The sequence below is a fragment of the Homarus americanus genome, unplaced genomic scaffold (genome assembly GCF_018991925.1).
Source record: "Homarus americanus isolate GMGI-L3 unplaced genomic scaffold, GMGI_Hamer_2.0 scaffold24260, whole genome shotgun sequence".
NCBI lineage: Eukaryota > Metazoa > Arthropoda > Malacostraca > Decapoda > Nephropidae > Homarus > Homarus americanus.
In genome coordinates, this window is record NW_024721079.1 from 8,702,045 (window position 1) to 8,723,249 (window position 21,205).

The following is a 21,205-nucleotide window of genomic DNA, read 5'->3' on the forward strand; positions in this document are numbered from 1 at the left end:
AACTTGAAGGGATGAGGTGAGGTAAACTTGAAGGGGGTATGTGGAGGAGGTAAACTTGAAGGGGGATGTGAGGTGAGGTAAACTTGAAGGGGGATGTGAGGTGAGGTAAACTTGAAGGGGGATGTGAGGTGAGGTAAACTTGAAGGGGGATGTGAGGTGAGGTAAACTTGAAGGGGGATGTGAGGTGAGGTAAACTTGAAGGGGATGTGGAGGTTAAACTTGAAGGGGATGTGAGGTGAGGTAAACTTGAAGGGGATGTGAGGTGAGGTTGGAGACTAACATTTAGCTATTGGTACTGTTAGACAGGAAGGAGGAGGAGGCGACGGTGGTGGTGGAAGAGACGATGGTGATGGAGGAGGAGGAGGAGGAGGTGATGTTGGTAGTAGAAGAGGAAGAGGAGGAGGAGGTGGAAGAGAAAATGGTGATGGAGGAGGAGGAGGATGTGCTAGAGAATGGAGGAGGGCAAGCAGTTAAAGAAAAACAAGAAGTAGAAATAGAAGAAAAGAAGAAAAGAAAATATAAGAAAAGAAAAAGAAAAGAAAAAGAAAAAGAAAAAGAAGAAAAGAAAAAGGAAAGAAAAGAAGAAAAGAAAAGAAGAAAAGAAAAGAAAAGAAGAAAAGAAGAAGAAAAAGAAAAAAGAAGAAAAGAAAAATAAGAAAAGAAAAGAAAAGAAGAAAAAGAAGAAGGATTCACTACTCTACAGACACGGAGAAACAGCTGCGTGTCGTGAAGGAAAACAAAAGAATGAACAATAAACGGAGGACACAGAGAGAGACCAACAAGAGTGACGACAAAGAAAACGGAGCAAAATTAAATCGAATTAAAACAAAACAAAAAAAGAAGTTGCGTGTGATGAGAAAGGCGAGATGGAAGAGATAACGAGAGAGAGAGAGAGAGAGACAAAAATAGAGAAAAAGTGACAAAAAGTGAGAAAGAAAGGGAGATAAAGATAGACAAAAAAAAAAGAGAAAAGTGACAAAAGAGTAACAGGGGGAGAGAGAGAGAGAGAGAGAGAGAGAGAGAGAGAAGAATAAAGCCGGGTTGTAGGTATGGTAAGGTCAAATTAGTTTATATGTTATTTAGTTAGATTACGTTAGGTTAGGTTAGACGCTCACATCTGGGAGGATGGAATGATAGGCTATAGGGATGATGGAATGATAGGGCTATAGGGATGATGGAATGATAGGGCTATAGGGAGGATGGAATGATAGGACTATAGGGATGATGGAATGATAGGGCTATAGGATGATGGAATGATAGGGCTATAGGGATGATGGAATGATAGGGCTATAGGGATGATGGAATGATAGGGCTATAAGTAGGGTGGAATGATAGGACTATAGGGATGATGGAATGATAGGGCTATAGGGAAGATGAGATATGACTCAAGTAGGGTGGAATGATAGGACTATAGGGATGATGGAATGATAGGACTATAAGTAGGTGGAATGATAGGACTATAGGATGATGGAATGATAGGACTATAGGGATGATGGAAATGATAGACTATAAGTAGGGTGGAATGATAGGGCTATAGGGATGATGGAATGATAGGGCTATAAGTAGGTGGAATGATAGGACTATAGGGATGATGGAATGATAGGGCTATAGGGATGATGAATGATAGGACTAGTAGGGGTGGAAGATAGACTATAGGATGATGGAATGATAGGACTATAAGTAGGGTGGAATGATAGGACTATAGGGATGATGGAATGATAGGACTATAGGATGATGGAATGATAGGACTATAAGTAGGGTGAAATGATAGACTATAGGGATATGGAATGATAGGCTATAAGTAGGGTGGAATGAGGACTATAGGGATATGGAATGATAGGCTATAGGGATGATGGAATGATAGGACTAAAGTAGGGTAATGATAGACTATAGGGATGATGGAATGATAGGACTATAAGTAGGGTGGAATGATAGACTATAGGGATGATGGAATGATAGGACTATAGGGATGATGGAATGATAGGACTATAGTGAGGTGGAATGATAGGACTATAGGGATGATGGAATGATAGAATATAGAGGTGGAATGATAGGACTGTAGGGATGATGGAATGATAGGGTATAGATGATGGAGATAGGACTATAAGTAGGGTGGAATGATAGGACTATAGGATGATGGAATGATAGGCTATAGGGATGATGGAATGATAGGACTATAAGTAGGGTGGAATGATAGACTATAGGATGATGGAATGATAGGACTATAAGTAGGGTGGAATGATAGGACTATAGGGATGATGGAATGATAGGACTATAGGGACGATGGAATGATAGGACTATAAGGAGGATGGAATGATAGGGCTATAGGGATGATGGAATGAAAGGGCTATAGGGATGATGGAATGATAGGACTATAAGGAGGGTGGAATGATAGGACTATAGGGACGATGGAATGATAGGACTATAAGGAGGATGGAATGATAGGGCTATAGGGATGATGGAATGAAAGGGCTATAGGGATGATGGAATGATAGGACTATAAGGAGGGTGGAATGATAGGACTATAGGGATGATGGAATGATAGGACTATAGGGATGATGGAATGATAGGACTATAAGGAGGGTGGAATGATAGGACTATAGGGAGGATGGAACATAGGGCTGCAGGGGATGATGGAATGATAGGGCCATAGGGATGATGGAATGATAGGGCTATAGGGATGATGGAATGATAGGGCTATAGGGATGATGGAATGATAGGGCTATAGGGAGGATGGAATGATAGGGCTATAGGGAGGATGGAATGATAGGGCTATAGGGAGGATGGAATGATAGGGCTATAGGGATGATGGAATGATAGGACTATAGGGAGGATGGAATGATAGGGCTATAGGGATGATGGAATGATAGGCTACAGGATGATGTGGAATGATAGGCTATAGGGGATGATGGAAATGATAGGACTATAGGGATGAGGAATGATAGACTATAAGGAGGAATGATAGACTTATAGGGATAGATGGAATGATAGGACTATAGGGATGATGGAATGATAGGACTATAGGATGATGGAATGATAGGGCTATAGATGATGGAATGATAGGGCTATAGGGATGATGTGAATGGATAGGGCTACAGGGGATGATGGAATGATAGGGCTATAGGATGATGGAATGATAGGCTATAGGGATGATGGAATGATAGGGCTATAGGGAGGGTGGAATGATAGGGCTATAGGGATGATGGAATGCTAGGACTATAGGGATGATGGAATGATAGGGCTATAGGGATGATGGAATGATAGGGCTATAGGGATGATGGAATGATAGGACTATAGGGAGGGTGGAATGATAGGACTATAGGGATGATGGAATGATAGGGCTATAGGGAGGATGGAATGATAGGACTATAGGGATGATGGAATGATAGGGCTATAGGGAGGGTGGAATGATAGGACTATAGGGATGATGGAATGATAGGACTATAGGGATGATGGAATGATAGGACTATAGGGATGATGGAATGATAGGACTATAGGGATGATGGAATGATAGGGCTATAGAGAGGATGGAATGATAGGACTATAAGGAGGATGGAATGATAGGACTATAGGGATGATGGAATGATAGGACTATAGGGATGATGGAATGATAGGACTATAGGGATGATGGAATGATAGGACTATAGGGATGATGGAATGATAGGACTATAGGGATGATGGAATGATAGGACTATAGGGATGATGGAATGATAGGACTATAGGGATGATGGAATGATAGGACTATAGGGATGATGGAATGATAGGACTATAGGGATGATGGAATGATAGGACTATAGGGATGATGGAATGATAGGACTATAGGGATGATGGAATGATAGGAATTATGAGGGGATGATGGAAATGACAGGACTATAGGGATGATGGAAATGATAGGGCTACAGGGATGATGGAAATGATAGGACCATAGGGATGATGGAATGATAGACTATAGATGATGGAAATGATAGGACTATAGGGATGATGGAATGATAGGACTATAGGGATGATGGAATGATAGGACTATAGGGATGATGGAATGATAGGGCTATAGGGAGGATGGAATGATAGGACTATAGGGATGATGGAATGATAGGACTATAGGGATGATGGAATGATAGGGCTATAGGGAGGATGGAATGATAGGACTATAGGGATGATGGAATGATAGGACTATAGGGATGATGGAATGATAGGACTATAGGGAGGATGGAATGATAGGACTATAGGGAGGATGGAATGATAGGGCTATAAGGAGGATGGAATGATAGGACTATAGGGATGATGGAATGATAGGACTATAGGGAGGATGGAAATGATAGGACCAAAAAGGTAAAGGTACTGCTGAGGAGAGGACTGAGATGTGGTAGGGAGGGAAGGAGGTGAGAGGAGTGTGGAGAGGACGGAGACGTAAAAGGGAGGGGAGGGAGGGATTTGAATTAATTAAAACAGTTTATTTAGCCCTAAAAACACAGATACAGAGTGGATAATAATAACAATATTAACATGGCTGAGCCAGTTGAGAACCTGAGCTCTCTTTAGGCACCTGATATATACTATACATTTATCTCAAGGAAATATTATGTAACATTTAGTATCATCTGGAATAGTACAATAGCATGGTGGTAATAAGAACATCTCATAATGTTACCACGGTTATCACTTCAATATTTATTTATTTTATTTATTTATTATTTTTTAATTTATTTTATTTGTTTTTTTTATTTATATATACATAAATTACAGTGGTATTGAAAAACAAGTATAATGGGGGAGCAGTACAACTTGGGTTGTACAGTAATAAGGTTGAACAAGAGGACAGAGCTGTCAGGATTATGTCTAGTTGGCAATTATGTTTATTGCAATGGTAATTACTTATTTATTTACATGATAATTTCCGATAAAACGGTTTTGATGGTACACTCGCAACAAAAAGTATCGGTGCATACTGTAGTGTGAACAATTTGAGACCAGTGACGATAGGTATTGGGAAAGGCGAGTTGTTCCAGCCGTATGTTGGCAGCCCTGGTCAAGTGAAACAAACCGTTATAATTAAGGTCGGGAAGTGATAAATAGACAGTATGAAATTATTTGTGATACTTGTGAATATTGCCACATTAATTTATGCTTCCAAATAAACCACTGGTCGTCCTGAGGGGTGGTGCAGCGTGGACAGCCGCTCCGAGACCTGTCGTCTGTAGCACCAGTTTCGAGGTATCGCCGAATCCATCGTGCAGCGGTGTTCCTGTGGACACCAACCCGTAGGCTAATATCTGTGACGCCGAACCCTTCGTTATGAAGGGCAATAATAGTTCCTCGTGTTCCCTCTGAGGTTTCCATGTCGTCTGGCATGTATAGATCTCTACTGCTTCAAATTACCTCCGTTTTATACCCACGTTCACCGAGACCGAACCCTCGCTCATCATTCAGTCGACACAGAGCAACAATCCGAAAAGAGGAAACAAACACACTGATTGTCAGCCATATGGCAACACCTAGTGGGGGGGGGGGGGTTATGAGGATACACTTACCAACCTTCCCGACATATCACAGTGTATACGTATCGTTTCGGAAGTCGTCGATCACACCCTGCACCGATACTTTTTGGTGCGAGTGTACAATAAAAGCAGGTACTGTAAATATAGTAGGTGTTACTAGAAATATTAATACTTAGACAATAGATATTTTTTAAGAGATGATTTAAAGGAAGGGAGCGTAGTCTTTGCTCGGATGGGTGGGGGTAAGTTGTTCCACACCTTCACACCGTGATATTTTATGGAGATCTGGGACTGAGAGGAGTGCATGAGGGGTGGTCTTAGTAGCTCTGAGTGCCTTAAGTTGTATCACTGATTATTCCGGAACTGGAAATAATTATTGTCAAGCAAGTGATTGATAGATTTGTAAACAAAGAGGGCACAGCAGTAGGTGTTAATATCTTCGAATTTTAAAATTTTCAATATAGCAAATTTTTCGTTTGTGTGATCTGTTTTTTCAAGTGGGTCATTGTCCGTACAACTCTCTTTTGTGCAGTAACCAGAGATTGTGTTTTTGAATAGGCGTGAGAGGAGTGTGGAGGAGAGTGCCGAGACGTGGTATTAGGGAGGGAAGGTAGGCAATAAGACGGCGGACGTGACCATCAGAGAGGTGTTGAGGATTGTATCAGTGAGTGTTGAGGGTTCACACACATGTCCTTCACTACCTTAGCCCTTACCTTAAACTTTACGTAAGACCTTTAAATGCCAGCTGTCCTCCCTCACTACCCATACCTCTCCATACCTCCTCCTCCTGAGCCTCTACGCTTAATTATTAATGGGGAGGAGGAGGGAAGGAGGAAGACGTGATGAAGAGAGAAAGAACAGAAGGAACATAAGAGGAAGAGAAAATGGAGGATGGACCAGTGAACACCAGGCGAGAGAGAGAGAGCGTTACATATACTCTCCACCAATAGTTCCAAATGTCAAGGCGAAACCATAACGACCACCACATAGTACATATAAATAAATCATTACGCTCAGACAGGCCGCCACCACCACCTGTCCGTACAATACCTGCAGCGGCCTCTCTCTTAATAGCTACAGGTTAAGTAAGTCAGGTGAGCCGTGAGCAACATACAACATCACTGAGTCCGAGTTGTATTAAAATAACAAAATAACATCCCCCCCGTTCTTGAGGTCATTTCATCCCCCAGACGTCAAAAATTACCCTAACTAATGAATCTATTTCATATATATGCATGACTTGTTGTTCTTGTTGCTGCTGAGGTGGAGACGAAAGTGGAAAAACTAAATAAAAATCATGACCCAGTTTTAACATGATGTAGCTGGTTTATGGTTAGGGTTATAAGCTGTTATATGGTTAGGGTTATAAGCTGTATATAGTGTGCTTACGCCCCACCACTCTATCACACGGATTATATATATATATATATATATATATATATATATATATATATATATATATATATATATATATATATATAAGTTTATCTTATGCCGGGAGGGAGGGGCAGGAGGGAGGCACCATCTTCAGAACAAGCAGGGGTGGAGGTGGGTGGAGAGGGAGGGAGGGTGAAGGAGGGAAAGGGGTGAGGGGTGAAGGGGGTGAGGGTGAAAGGGGTGAGGCAAAGGGGGTGAGGGCTGAAAGGAAGTATAGGTGAAAAAGGATGATGGTGAAAAGGTAAGTAGGGTGAAAGGGGATGGGGTGAAAGGGGTGAGGGTGGAAGGGGTGACGGTGGAAAGGGGTGAGGGTGAAAAGGGGTGAGGGTGGAAAGGGCTGAGAGTTGAAAGGGGGTGAGGGAGAGGTGTCTGGGGGCTAAAAATTCCCACACTTCAGACGACACCAGCGACAAGTTTTAGCGGGGTACCATAGCGAGTCCCTGTACTGTCAGATCGTGCGGACACTGGGCTCCCTCCATGCCTGCCAGTCCACTACCATAACCCTTCACAGTATACACACTTATAAAGGCCCCCTCAGATACACCGCACCACACAACTCCCCTCCTGGTACATCTAATTATCACATGACTCCCACGTCCACTCACAATCTACAACTCCCACGTCCACTCACAACCTACAACTCCCACGTCCACTCATAACCTACAACTCCCACGTCCACTCACAACCTACAACTCCCACGTCCACTCACAACCTACAACTCCCACGTCCACCATAACCCACAACCCCACGTCCACTCACAACCCACAACCCCACGTCCACCACAACCCACAACCCACGTCCACCACAACCCACAACTCCCACGTCCACCACAACCCACAATTTCCACGTCCACTCACAACCCACAACTCCCACGTCCACTCACAACCTACAACTCCCACGTCCACTCACAACCTACGACTCCCACGTCCACTCACAACTCTGACAGTATATACGCACCACTTTAATAATGACTCAAGCCTTGTTACTCGTCATCTCGTTAAACGTGGTCTCTGTTGCAACATTTGTTCCTTGCATACACAAAGCATTGTCGCATTTCCTGTCATGTTTTATCCAAACATCCACATGCACACTTGGGAAAAAATTACATTTTTCTTTATGGGGTGACGTAAGTGTGTGTGTGTGTGTGTGTGTGTGTGGGTGTGGGTGTGTGTGTGTGTGTGTGTGTGTGTGTGCACTGTGTATGTATGTGTGTTTACATATACCAGTAACAAAGCCCCCTCCCCCCTTCTCCACATCTCCCACAAGAACGTCTGGCAAAAGATTGAACGATCAGAGCAAAAACTCCTTCGAAGACTCACACCAGATAACGACAACCATACATGGTTCCCAGAAAGTTACCAAATCTCAAAAGGTCTATAACCACCCCCGATCTATACGACCAGGCAATAGACAACCTCCCTAGGCCAGCATCCGCCAGTAGGGTCGGCGAAATATGAAATAAGGTCCTCAAAACACCCATATATGGGATAGGGTAGGATGTCTAGTGCCTGTACCGACAGACAATAACTAATCCATGACACAACCCTAACACGCCATTAGCTTAGCTAGGCGGTCAGCCCGCCCTCTCTTACCTCCTCCTAAATTTCTTAAATTTCCGAACTATAACTTCTTTCCCCCGCCTCTAATATTCTTTCACCCCACCTTTCTCTAGAAAAATAAACGTACCATAAACTTTAACCCCACAACTAGACATCTGGCTGTGGCGACGACACAAGCAAACCAGAGAGTTGAAGAGTATAGCCACAGTGACCCACCGTTGTACTGTAGGCGGCTTAAGACAATTACCAAATACCAGAGAACAAGAGACTGGAGGTTCAACACGAATGAAAATAAGCTTGTGGGATTATGTCGCTGCCTTTGTGTAGTAACTTGATCAAAAGGAATGATTTAATCCTCGCGGGGGTCAACTTGAGGTCAAATAATCCTTCTTGGTCACACACATTCCTGGGGGTCAAACGACACACATGAGTGACCGGGAATTATTGTCTCAGTGTCTTGGCTTGTTATGAGAGAGGTAGTAACATGCAACAGCAGCAGCAGCACCACCGCTACCGTTTACACAAGACTCTTGAGTGTTTAGATGCAGCGGGGGGTGATCACGTTGCTTCAGTATAAACACAACACCCCCTCACCCCACGAGTGGTGGGTGGCTCATGTTGCTGGGAGACGGTAGTGCATCGCAGGGAGCTCTTGAACATTAAGCACCCCAGCTTATTACACCTGAACATTAGGCACCCCCAGATAGCGTTAGGGTGTTTAATCATTATGTTAAATAAGCTGGGACGAATCTTCATTTGAAATAAATTAGTGTGACTAAGCTTCACGAGATCCCGTCACATTAGTGGGACACCGAGTGACAGAGATTGGTGTGACAAGTGTTCTCGCCTGTCCTCACTTCTCACAGGTAGAACTTCCTAAGATTTTTTCGACCTTCAGCAATAACTTAACCTAATCCTAACTAACCTGACCTCTAACCTAACTTAACGTGACCTGACCTAATCTAACCACATTTACTTAAACCTTACTTTACCTAAAGGAAGGTTTTCATACCAGAGAACGTGGAAAATGGTTCCTATAGTGGACGTACAAATGAGTACAGTATTTAAATCTAACTCACAACAACAACCTGATGGCTCAAACTTTTTGCTAATGTCTAGGATAAACATAGACCCCCGGACCCTCACCTCTACCACCAACAACCTAACAACAGTCAGTCCCTACCCTGGCGCAGAGAGAGAGGGTGTGTGTGTGTGTGTGTGTGTGTGTGTGTGTGTGTGTGTGTGTGTGTGTGTGTGGGGGAGAATCAACCAAACATACTTATCTAAATGACAAGAGGACAGGACCCAGTGAGGAACAACCATCCCCTGTGACTCCACCCACACAGTCCACACCCACACTAACCCACACAGTCCACACCCACACTAACCCACGGCCGAAAGTCTCACACCTGATATCAGAGACTAACAAGGAACAACCCCTTCCCCTTCCCCTAGGCTCATGGATAACCTGAGAGCTACAGTACAAGTGAAGGCAAAAAAAGACAAGTTACATGGCACAGTAATGAGACATACTATTGAATGCAGGTACAGGTAAATTAACCCTCATAATAAGAGACACCTTGAGGCCCTCCCATACACTACAGTACCAAGATAAATACGACAATAATACTTCAGTCTGAATCACCAGCATCACCATCCTCACCACTATCATCACCTCGACTCTCCACACTCAGTTATACCAACCCCATATCAAACTAGTATATATATATATATATATATATATATATATATATATATATATATATATATATATATATATATATATATATATATATATATATATATATATATATATATAATCTTCACCAATATACACAAAATGGCGTTGGCAGATCACATGACAACACAAACAATCGCTGCAGGATGTGCGTACAGTCTCGGCCCTGGTGGTGTTGAGGAGCCTTTACCGCGAAAAATGCTCCAAAATATTCCACAGTTTACATTCTTGTCCATCAGAGCCTAAGTTGACCAGCCTCTCGTCTTCGGGAGAGAGAGAGAGAGAGAGAGAGAGAGAGAGAGAGAGAGAGAGAGAGACGCCTTTGAGCTTCTACATTCCATTGGCCAATGCTAATAAGCGGCCTGGCAGCAAGACTGAAGTCCATCATTAAGAATATAAGTAATATATCCGGGGTGAGGGATGGCAGTGAGGGGGTGGGGGGGGTGGGCAGGGGTGGGGGTGGGGTGGGGAGGGAGGGGTGGGGTGGGGTGGTAAGGGTGGGTGGGGTGGGAGCCAGGTGGGTGGGGTGGGTGGCAGTAGGGTGGGTGGGGGTGGCAGCAGGGTGGGTGGGTGGGGGGAGTGGTGGGGTGGGGGGGGGGTGGCAGTCGGGGTGGGTGGGGTGAGGGGTGGAGTCAGGGTGGGTGGGATGAGGGGTGCAGGGGTGGTGGGTGGGGGTAAGGGTGGGTGGGTGAGGGGTGAGTCAGGGTGGGTGGGGTGAGGTGTGCAGCCAGGGGTGGGGTGGGGTGAGGGTGGCAGTCAGGGTGGGGGAGGGGTGGCAGTCAGGGTGTGGGGTGAGGGGTGGCAGTCAGGGTGGGTGGGGTGAGGGGTGGTGTCAGGTGGGTGGGGTGAGGGGTGGCAGTCAGGGTGGGTGGGATGAGGGCAGTGGGTGGGGTGGGTGGGGTGGTGGCGGGTGGGTGGGGTGAGGGTGGCAGTTGGGTGGTGGAGGGTGACAGCAAGGGCGAGGGCGTGTTGACTGCCGCTACCTGATACAGAGGGAGTCCACTAGCCTACGTCACCCCCTTCCTCCACACCTCCCCGCCCACCGGCCGCCACCACCACCACTTCCCCGCCTCGCCCCCTCTCTCCCACGACCCATCCCACCTCCACAACACGCACAAGCTTCTCACTCACGAGCAATGGCCAGAAAATTTTACCTGCTTGTTATAGTAAGAGAATAAATACATGTAAAAAAAATATATAAATTGAAAAGACGAGCCAAAAGTGTGGTGCTATGATGAAAGGGTTGTGACTAGTGAGGCTGTATGTTGAATGGTATATAATATGACCTTCGACAAACACAACAAAGTAACTAGTATGTTAACCAAGCCACCGGACTATCGATAGGAATTTGAGTTTACCTGGACACTGATTGTGAGAGGGACTACCACCTCTCACACACACAACTCTCTCTCTCTCTACCTGGCCGGAACTACTACTTCATTCACCCAACTACCACTTCCGCCCCACAGTCTTATGCTACTGGATCCTAATACGTCCACTTCAAGGCCGTACACGAACTGCCTAACAAGACGACGTTTTAAGAGCATTAGTACCACTTGAAGATTAGCCTCCCAGCTTATTCCACAACAACAATAATAGTAATAATAATAATAACAATAACAACAGCAGCGTCAATAGCTATAGTTCAGAGACCACCACCATACTCAAGACAATTTGAAATAAATGTAAAAATTGCAACCATCTCACCACACTGAAACATTACGCGGTTTTTTCTCCTTGATAAGTTTGACGGGGCATGGTCGTGGGGAGAAAGGATGTGGCCGTGAGGGAGGATGTGCGGAGGAAGGATGTGGCTGTAGGAGGTGAAAGGTGGAAGGATAAAACAAAGGCCATTCGTCCATGTAATCTGAATAGTCAACCAGCGTCCCCTTAATCCTCGAGGAGCGATGCTACTGAGGATGATGACCCAGAGTCACTCTATATCTCCACCTACCTGCCTCCAGTATACACCCACACCCCATCACCCCACACCCACCACCCATCCCCACACCCACACACAACACCCATCCCCACACCCACACAACACCAATCCCCACACCCACCACCCCACACACAATACCCATCCCCACACCCACACACACCCATCCCCACACCCACACACACAACACCAATCCCCACACCCACCACCACCTACACCCACACACACACCCATCCCCACACCCACACACAACACAACACCCATCCCCTACACCCACACACCAACCCCACACCCACCACCCATCCCCACACCCACACACAACACCCATCCCTACACCCACACACCAATCATCCCCACACCCACACACACACCCATCCCCTACACCCACACACAACACCCATCCCCTACACCCACACACAACACCCATCCCCACCCACACAACACCATCCCCACACCCACACACAACACCCATCCCCTACACCCACACACATTACCCATCCCCACACCCACACACAACACCCATCCCCACACCACACACAACACCCATCCCCACACCCACCACCCATCCCACAACACCCATCCCCACACCCACACACAACACCCATCCCCTAAACCCACACACACAACACCCATCCCTACACCCCCCATCCCCACACACCAACCATCCCACACTCTTGCCATCCCCTACACCCCACACACCATCCCCTACACCCCACCATCCCCTACCCACACCCATCCCCTACACCCACACACAATACCCATCCCCTACACACCCCATCCCCACACCCATCCCCTACACCCACCACCCATCCCCTACACCCACACCCAACACCCATCCCCTACACACCAACACCATCCCCTACACCCCACACACAATACCCATCCCTTCACCCAACACCATCCCCTACACCCACACACAATACCCATCCCCTACACCCACACACAACACCCTCTACACCTGGCCCCCCTCGTCTACACCCACACAACACTAGTCTATGTGTCACACGCCCGGGCACACACACACACTGCCTATACGAAAGTGCCACACCCGCCATGAACCTTCTGCTCGCACTGACCCTCACGACTACGTACACTGATCACCAGCAAGACACGCTACGCTCACCTAATGTGGCACCAAGTTCTGATGCACGACATGGCGCCATCACACCCTTTAAGAAAAATGCACCAGTGAACAAACCTAGACGATACGATCCTTCAGCGGTGTTTACCTGGCATCGATTCTGGGAGGCTGCTTCTGTGCCTGCAGGCTGCGGTGGAGGGAGGATCAAGCCGTCACAACCGCCATAAGCCGACCTAACCACTAAAGCCTGCAGGTCCACCGGGAATATTCTGAAGGAACTTGTCAACAGTGAGTCAGTATCACTCACAGGGCGTCAGTTCTCCAGCTTCCCTGTGACATAAGAGCGTCCTTCATCCCCCAGCTCACCTTACCCTCCTGGCCCGCCCTTATACGCGCGCCTCGAATTTGTGGATTTATCTACAAGAAACACCAACTACTTCCTCAGTCTATTAACACAACGTAACAACATCGGGAGTGATTCCTCATTATCAAAGCCGACAGACTTATGTGGTAAAGTGCAGGGTAATGTCCATCTCAACCTACACAGTACAGTACAGTAAACGCCACCAACAACAAAATAAACACGCACACCGAACGTAAACAAACGAGTGTTTCCACGAGGTGCAGTCCGGCCAACTGCATAAACATCCTTACCTACAACCACCATCATCATCATCCTCCTGTCAAAATCCTTGTGAATCACAGACGATACAAAATTTGCTTGCAAAATGCACCTACTCACCACAATGACTCGCCCTCAACAACACATACAAAACGAACTCCAAAAGCTCTACTGATTGGCCGAGGAGGCAAAATATGTCAATCATTAACTAAATCAATGACTCCGGACTGGAATCCACCGAGCTGCCTGACGCAATTAAAAACCCAAAACGTCTACACTAAACAACATACCATGACACCGGAGGAGAAAACTACCATAAGGTCATCCTCGGATCTAGCAAGCAGTGAGGAAGGGGGAGAGGTAATATAGGCTACAGGTGCAAAATGTTTTCTGGCCAAGACGCTGTGACCTCCTTATGAGAGACTGAAATCAATATACAGTAGGTGGGGTTTGGGTGCCTTGGTGACGGGGGTCCTACAGGTGTGGGGGAAGGTAACCGTCAGAGTTAATGTTGACCTTGTTATAGTAGAAGCCAGAGTGTACAAGACAGACATGACAGGAAGGAAGAAGTGTACAAGACAGACATGACAGGAAGGAAGAGGTGTACAAGACAGACATGACAGAAAGGAAGAAGTGTACAAGACAGACATGCCAGGAAGAGGTGTACAAGACGAACATGACAGGAAGGAAGAAGTGTACAAGACAGACATGACAAGGAAGAAGTGTACAAGACAGACATGACAGGAAGAAGTGTACAAGACAGACATGACAGGAAGGAAGACGTATACAAGGACAGACATGCATGGCTTGAAGGAGATCATCAGACACCCCCCATAGGATATAGACATAAGGTTGTACAGTACACACACACCTTAACTAAACCAACAGTTACACACACCTTAACTAAACCAACAGTTACACACACCTTAACTAAACCAACAGTTACACACACCTTAACTAAACCAACAGTTACACACACCTTAACTAAACCAACAGTTACACACACCTTAACTAAACCAACAGTTACACACACCTTAACTAAACCAACAGTTACACACACCTTAACTAAACCAACAGTTACACACACCTTAACTAAACCAACAGTTACACACATATAAACCAACAGTTACACACACCAACTAAACCAACAGTTACACACCTTAACTAAACCAACAGTTACACGCCCGCTAAACCAACAGTTACACACCCTAACTAAACCAACAGTTACACACACCTAACTAAACCAACAGTTACACACACCTAACTAAACCAACAGTTACACACACCTTAACTAAACCAACAGTTACACACACCTAACTTAAACCAAAAGTTACACACACCTTAACTAAACCAACAGTTACACACCTAACTAAACCAACAGTTACACACACCCTAACTAAACCAAAAGTTACACACACCTTAACTAAACCAACAGTTACACACATTAACTAAACCAACAGTTACACACCTTAACTAAACCAACAGTTACACACACCTTAACTAAACCAACAGTTACACACCTAACTAAACCAACAGTTACACAACCTTAACTAAACCAACAGTTACACACACCTTAACTAAACCAACAGTTACACACACCTAACTAAACCAACAGTTACACACCTTAACTAAACCACAGTTACACAACCTTAACTAAACCAACAGTTACACACACTAACTAAACCAACAGTTACACACCTTAACTAAACCAACAGTTACACACACCTTAACTAAACCAACAGTTACACACACCTTAACTAAACCAACAGTTACACACACCTTAACTAAACCAACAGTTCACACACCTTACTTAAACCAACAGTTACACACACCTAACTAAACCAACAGTTACACACACCTTAACTAAACCAACAGTTACACACACCTTAACTAAACCAACAGTTACACACACCTAACTAAACCAACAGTTACACACACCTTAACTAAACCAACAGTTACACACCTTAACTAAACCAACAGTTACACACATAACTAAACCAACAGTTACACACAACCTAACTAAACCAACAGTTACACACACCTAACTAAACCAACAGTTACACACACCTAACTAAACCAACAGTTACACACACCTTAACCAACGTACACACACATAAAGTTAAACCAACAGTTACACCTAACTAAACCAACAGTTACACACACTAACTAAACCAACAGTTACACACACCTTAACTAAACCAACAGTTACACAACTAAACCAACAACACACCCTACTAAACACAGTTACACCCTAACTAAAACCAACAGTTACACAACCTTAACTAAACGCAGATTACACACCCTAACTAAACCAACAGTTGCACAACCTTAACTAAACCAACAGTTACACAACTAACCTTACACACCCTTAACTAAACCAACAGTTACACACACCTTAACTAAACCAACAGTTCACACACCTAACTAAACCAACAGTTACACACCTAACTAAACCAACAGTTACACACACCTAACTAAACCAACAGTTACACACACCTTAACTAAACCAACAGTTACACACACCTTACTAAACCAGCAGTTACACACCTTAACTAAACCAACAGTTACACACACCTTAACTAAACCAACAGTTACACACCTAACTAAACCAACAGTTACACACACCTAACTAAACCAACAGTTACACACACCTAACTAAACCAACAGTTACACATAACTTCAACCAACAGTTACACACACCTTAACTAAACCAACAGTTACACACACCTTAACTAAACCAACAGTTACACACACACAACTAAACGCAGTTACACACCTTAACTAAACCAACAGTTACACACACCACTTCAAACGCAGTTACACACACTAACTAAACCAACAGTTACACACACCTAACTAAACCAACAGTTACACACACCTTAACTTAAACCAACAGTTACACACCTTAACTAAACCAACAGTTACACACCTTAACTAAACCAACAGTACACACCTCTAAACCAGCAGTTACACACACCTTAACTAAACCAACAGTTACACACACCTAATTAACAACAGTCACACACTAACTAAACCAACAGTAACACACCTTAACTAAACCAACAGTTACACACCAACTAAACCAACAGTTACACACACCCTTCCAACAATCACTAACTAAACCAACATTTTCCTTAAACCAACAATTACACACCTTAACTAAACCAACAGTTACACACCTTAGCTAAACCAAGTTTCACCCTAATTAACCCAGCAGTGCACTAACTAAACCAACAGTTACACACGCTTCAAACCAGCAGTTACACACACCTAACTAAACCAACAGTACACACACCTAACTAAACCAACAGTTACACACAAACTAAACCAGCAGTTACACACTACCTAATCAACAGTCACACACTAACTAAACCAACAGTACACACACCTTAACTAAACCAACAGTCACACACACACCCTTACTCTAAACCAACAGTTACACACACCTAACTAAACCAACAGTTCACACACCTTAACAAACCAACATTACACACACCTTAACTAAACCAACAGTTACACACCTTAACTAAACCAACAGTTACACACACCTAATTAACCCAACAGTCACACACACCTAACTAAACCAACAGTTGCATAACTAAACCAACAGTTACACACACCTTAACTAAACCAACAATTACACACACCTTAACAAACCAACAGTTACACACACCTTAACTAAACCAGCAGTTACACACACCCTCAACAGTCACACACACCCTAACTAAACCAACAATTACACACACCTAACTAACAAATTCACACACCTTAACTAAACCAGCGGTCCACACACACCTTAAACCAACAAAACGTATCAAACTCATTATAGTAATAACCCTCGCCGCCCTCTATGCAAACCCACACAAAAATCTGCCCTAACTTTTACTGCTCCCGATATGTTTGTTCACCAAATATGTGTGTTGCAGCGAACGCCTTTCCCAGGCCCCAAATCTACTTGATGGAATGTAAGAGAAGAGATGTGGAATCATGTAGCTCCTGAGGCTGGGATGACACACACACACACAGGCAAATGTTTACATTGACAAACCACAAGTCAAAAAAATACAGCCACATCAGAATAATAAGCAACAGTACTGCTATCCTCTGAATAAAAAAAATTTAAGTCACTAACTTACCTGTAGCTGCTAAATAAACACCTTACTTTAGATGCGAGACAAAACAGGCCATAAATTACTAGGCAGGGCACGTGGGGTAGAAATCGGGAACCAGATCTGCATTTCCTAACCCTCCCCTCACCACCTATATGATGGTATATTAACCTTCACATTTACTGCCCAGCGTCATGCAACACTGGCTGACACTGTCTTGCTCAACATAATGTGGTAGTGAGTTATGGTATTCCCTCTCCCTGTCTTCCTTCATATCAACATTGCCTTTCTTTCTCCACACTGTACTCCCCCCCCCCCACCCTTGTGACCTGCCAAGTTTACTGAATCCTTCCATATAGTAGATAACTGGAACTCTCCCCACAAAGAGCCTGGTTGGTGTGACGGTAGGATATGAGACTCAGTCGATGGCCAGGTCTTGCGGGTATACTGTAGTTATCATCAGTTCTACCCAATGTTGGTGTTCTTGGTCCCAGCCTCCACCCTCTTAACACACCAGCAAGGCTACATACAATAAATATGGTTACTCATGCTACTCGTCGACGCTTTAGTTACGGGTAGTGATAAGTAAGAGGGACATACTGAATCAAGAAATGGGGATGAAGATAATCTCTGAATCCTGGTACAGTATTTGTGAGGCATCAGCTCGTTCTCCAACAACGACGACACAGCGCATTTATTCACAACTTGGATTAAAACGAAAATGCAAATGAAGAGCAGAAGGAGCTGGTAGTTGAGGAGATTACGGGAGGCGGCGGTGATGTTACCTAACCCCCATGAAGAGTTGTTGTTGTGGAAGAGTTATACTGTACCTATTTACCTGACCCACACACGCGCCTCAAGGTGAACTCCTAAACTGGTTATGTTTTTATAGTACTACGGTACACACTGTGTTACGGTAACTACCTTGTAAGCCTGTTAAAGGAAACTGGTGAAGACGTAAAGTATTTCAAATTCAGAAGAATCGACAACTATAAACAGTCAGACAAGCTCGTATGACAGTCAAACGGCACCTTATTGCCTCCCTAATAAATAATATTACCCACAGACTGGTATACATACCATGACAGACAGGTTAGCCCCAAGTGGATAATATCGGATCAACTAAAGATTTGCCCCACCAGCTTATATCATCTTAAGATTAACAGCCCTAACGCTAATCCAATCTAACCCCCCAGGTAGCGTTTGGGAGTTTAATCACTGAGTGAACTAAGCCGGGAGTGCTGGGCTAATCTTCGGGTGATCCATAATATGTCTCACACAACAGAAGTAACGACGCGACCAACGTCTATCATAATATATAACAGAGGTCTCACTCACCACGTCTCAAAGTGTCAAGTACCTCGCCAACGTTCAATTACAGTCGATGCATTATTTAAAAGCTCTCTAGGTAATCCGTCAGGTGTGAGCAGAACGTGAATAGACAGCAGCCCGGTCCGGGGAACTTGGGTAACAATATGGTGAGAGATAATTGAGCATCCTCCTTAATAAAGAGGAGGTAGACATGAAGCCATTGTGTGTGTGTGATGCTCTATGGTGTCATATTATAGAGGAGTCAGGCCAGGTGGTCTAAGCTCCTGGTCCCCCACTACTATTTGAAGATCAGGAAACCACACCATCACCTTACCTTTTCCACTTCAACCACACCACCACTGGCGGTGTGGTGTGGCGTTTTGTGTTATGGTGAGGTGTGGCATGTTGTGTTATGGTGTGGTGTGGCATGTTGTGTTATGGTGTTTGTGTTATAGTGTGGTGTGTTATGGTGAGGTGTGATACGGTGTGTGGTATGTACTCTGGTGTAGTGGTGAGTAATGTATTGTAGTGTGGGTAGTGGTATGTAGTATTATGGTGAGTGGTGTGGCAGTGTTATGATGAGAGGTGTGGCAGTGTTATGGTGAGAGGTGTGGCATTGTCATGGTGAGTGATGTGATGTAGACTTGAAGTATGGTTTGGTAGTGACATGACGTGGTGTTGTGTTTCCAGTGTGCTGTGAGGCGTGTTGTGAGTGGTAGCAGTAATAACACTTGGCCTGTAACATCTGGGTGGGACAACACCAGCCACGCTCCCTCACTCATACCTACAACTCCTTTCCATAAATTGTAATAGCTGTTGTTGTTTCCTATACAGACCAACTTATGAGGGAGTTGTTGTTGATGGATAAATGCAACCCATCTCCACTACTCGGGTTATTTTCTACCCCATAAGAGACAGTAATCGATATGTGTATAGTAATATTACTGTAGTCGTTTCTTACGTGTATCAGTGGTGGCAGGGTCGTGACACAGTGCCAGCCGCCTCACTGTTTGAACGTGAAACACTGCCCCGCCTGAATCATCTTTCACTCAAATCACTAACAATACTCATTCAGGCAGCACAAGGAACACTTCTTACCTTTCTGACGCCATGATGATGGGGGCACTACTCGAGAGAACTACTAAAACCGATTATTATCCTTGGTAACCAAAAAGAAACCACAGTACGTCTACATTTTAACACACACAGCTCCGTACATGCTGACGCACCGCCATAACATTGTGTACTGAGGGTTCCAATAATTCCCGGGCCCAGAGCGCTGCTCCGCCCGCCTTCGGGCCCTCTACGGACATTTAACCATGTTAATTTTCTTTTACGTTATATAATTAACATAGTACAGTGAATTTTAAGGGGAAAATACATTTCACATTTTATATTTCTCATAACGTATACAATAGTTGCTATAATAAGAGTTATCGAGAAAGTGTAGTGGTCAGGCTGGATGCAGTGGTCGGTGGTGGGGGGGGTCCCTGAGACACTCCTTGTCAAACAGGTTTGATGCATTTTGATGGTTACACAGCTTACTGTAGCGTTTGACGAGTGAAAACAGCATCTGGCAGTATAATGATCAGAAGACGAATAAAATATTCAACTTATTTTGAATATAGCACATGAACGAAAATGGTCGTCTTAATAAAGAACTCAATAAAATTTTAGCCGCCTTAATTGATCATTTTGCTTATCCAATAACAAGTTTTATTATTTTTGGTATACAAACTTAAGTGAATTACTCAAAAAGTTAATATAATTACCAAAGTGACAATGTACATATTAAATTTTGATACGGAGGAAGAGGCTACTAACTTGTTTGAGTTTGTCCACCACCACCAGTCACGGACGGGACGGGTCAGTACAGCACAGGAGACGCCCTGTCACCTCACAACCTGTGAAGAG

General features: G+C 44.4%; 1 protein-coding gene across 11 annotated transcripts in view; it reads right to left on the reverse strand.

Annotated features, from left to right (window-relative positions):
* Positions 1-20,525, reverse strand: part of LOC121861534 (rho GTPase-activating protein 39-like) — a 141,812-nt gene extending 121,287 nt beyond the window's left edge. For all 11 annotated transcript variants that reach the window (XM_042359374.1, XM_042359373.1, XM_042359371.1 and 8 more), the window contains exon 1: positions 20,390-20,525. In XM_042359374.1, the coding sequence (XP_042215308.1) occupies positions 20,390-20,403 (14 nt within the window). In that variant the 5' untranslated portion in view covers positions 20,404-20,525. The remainder of the gene's footprint in view (positions 1-20,389) is intronic.
* Positions 20,526-21,205: the final 680 nt, after the last annotated feature.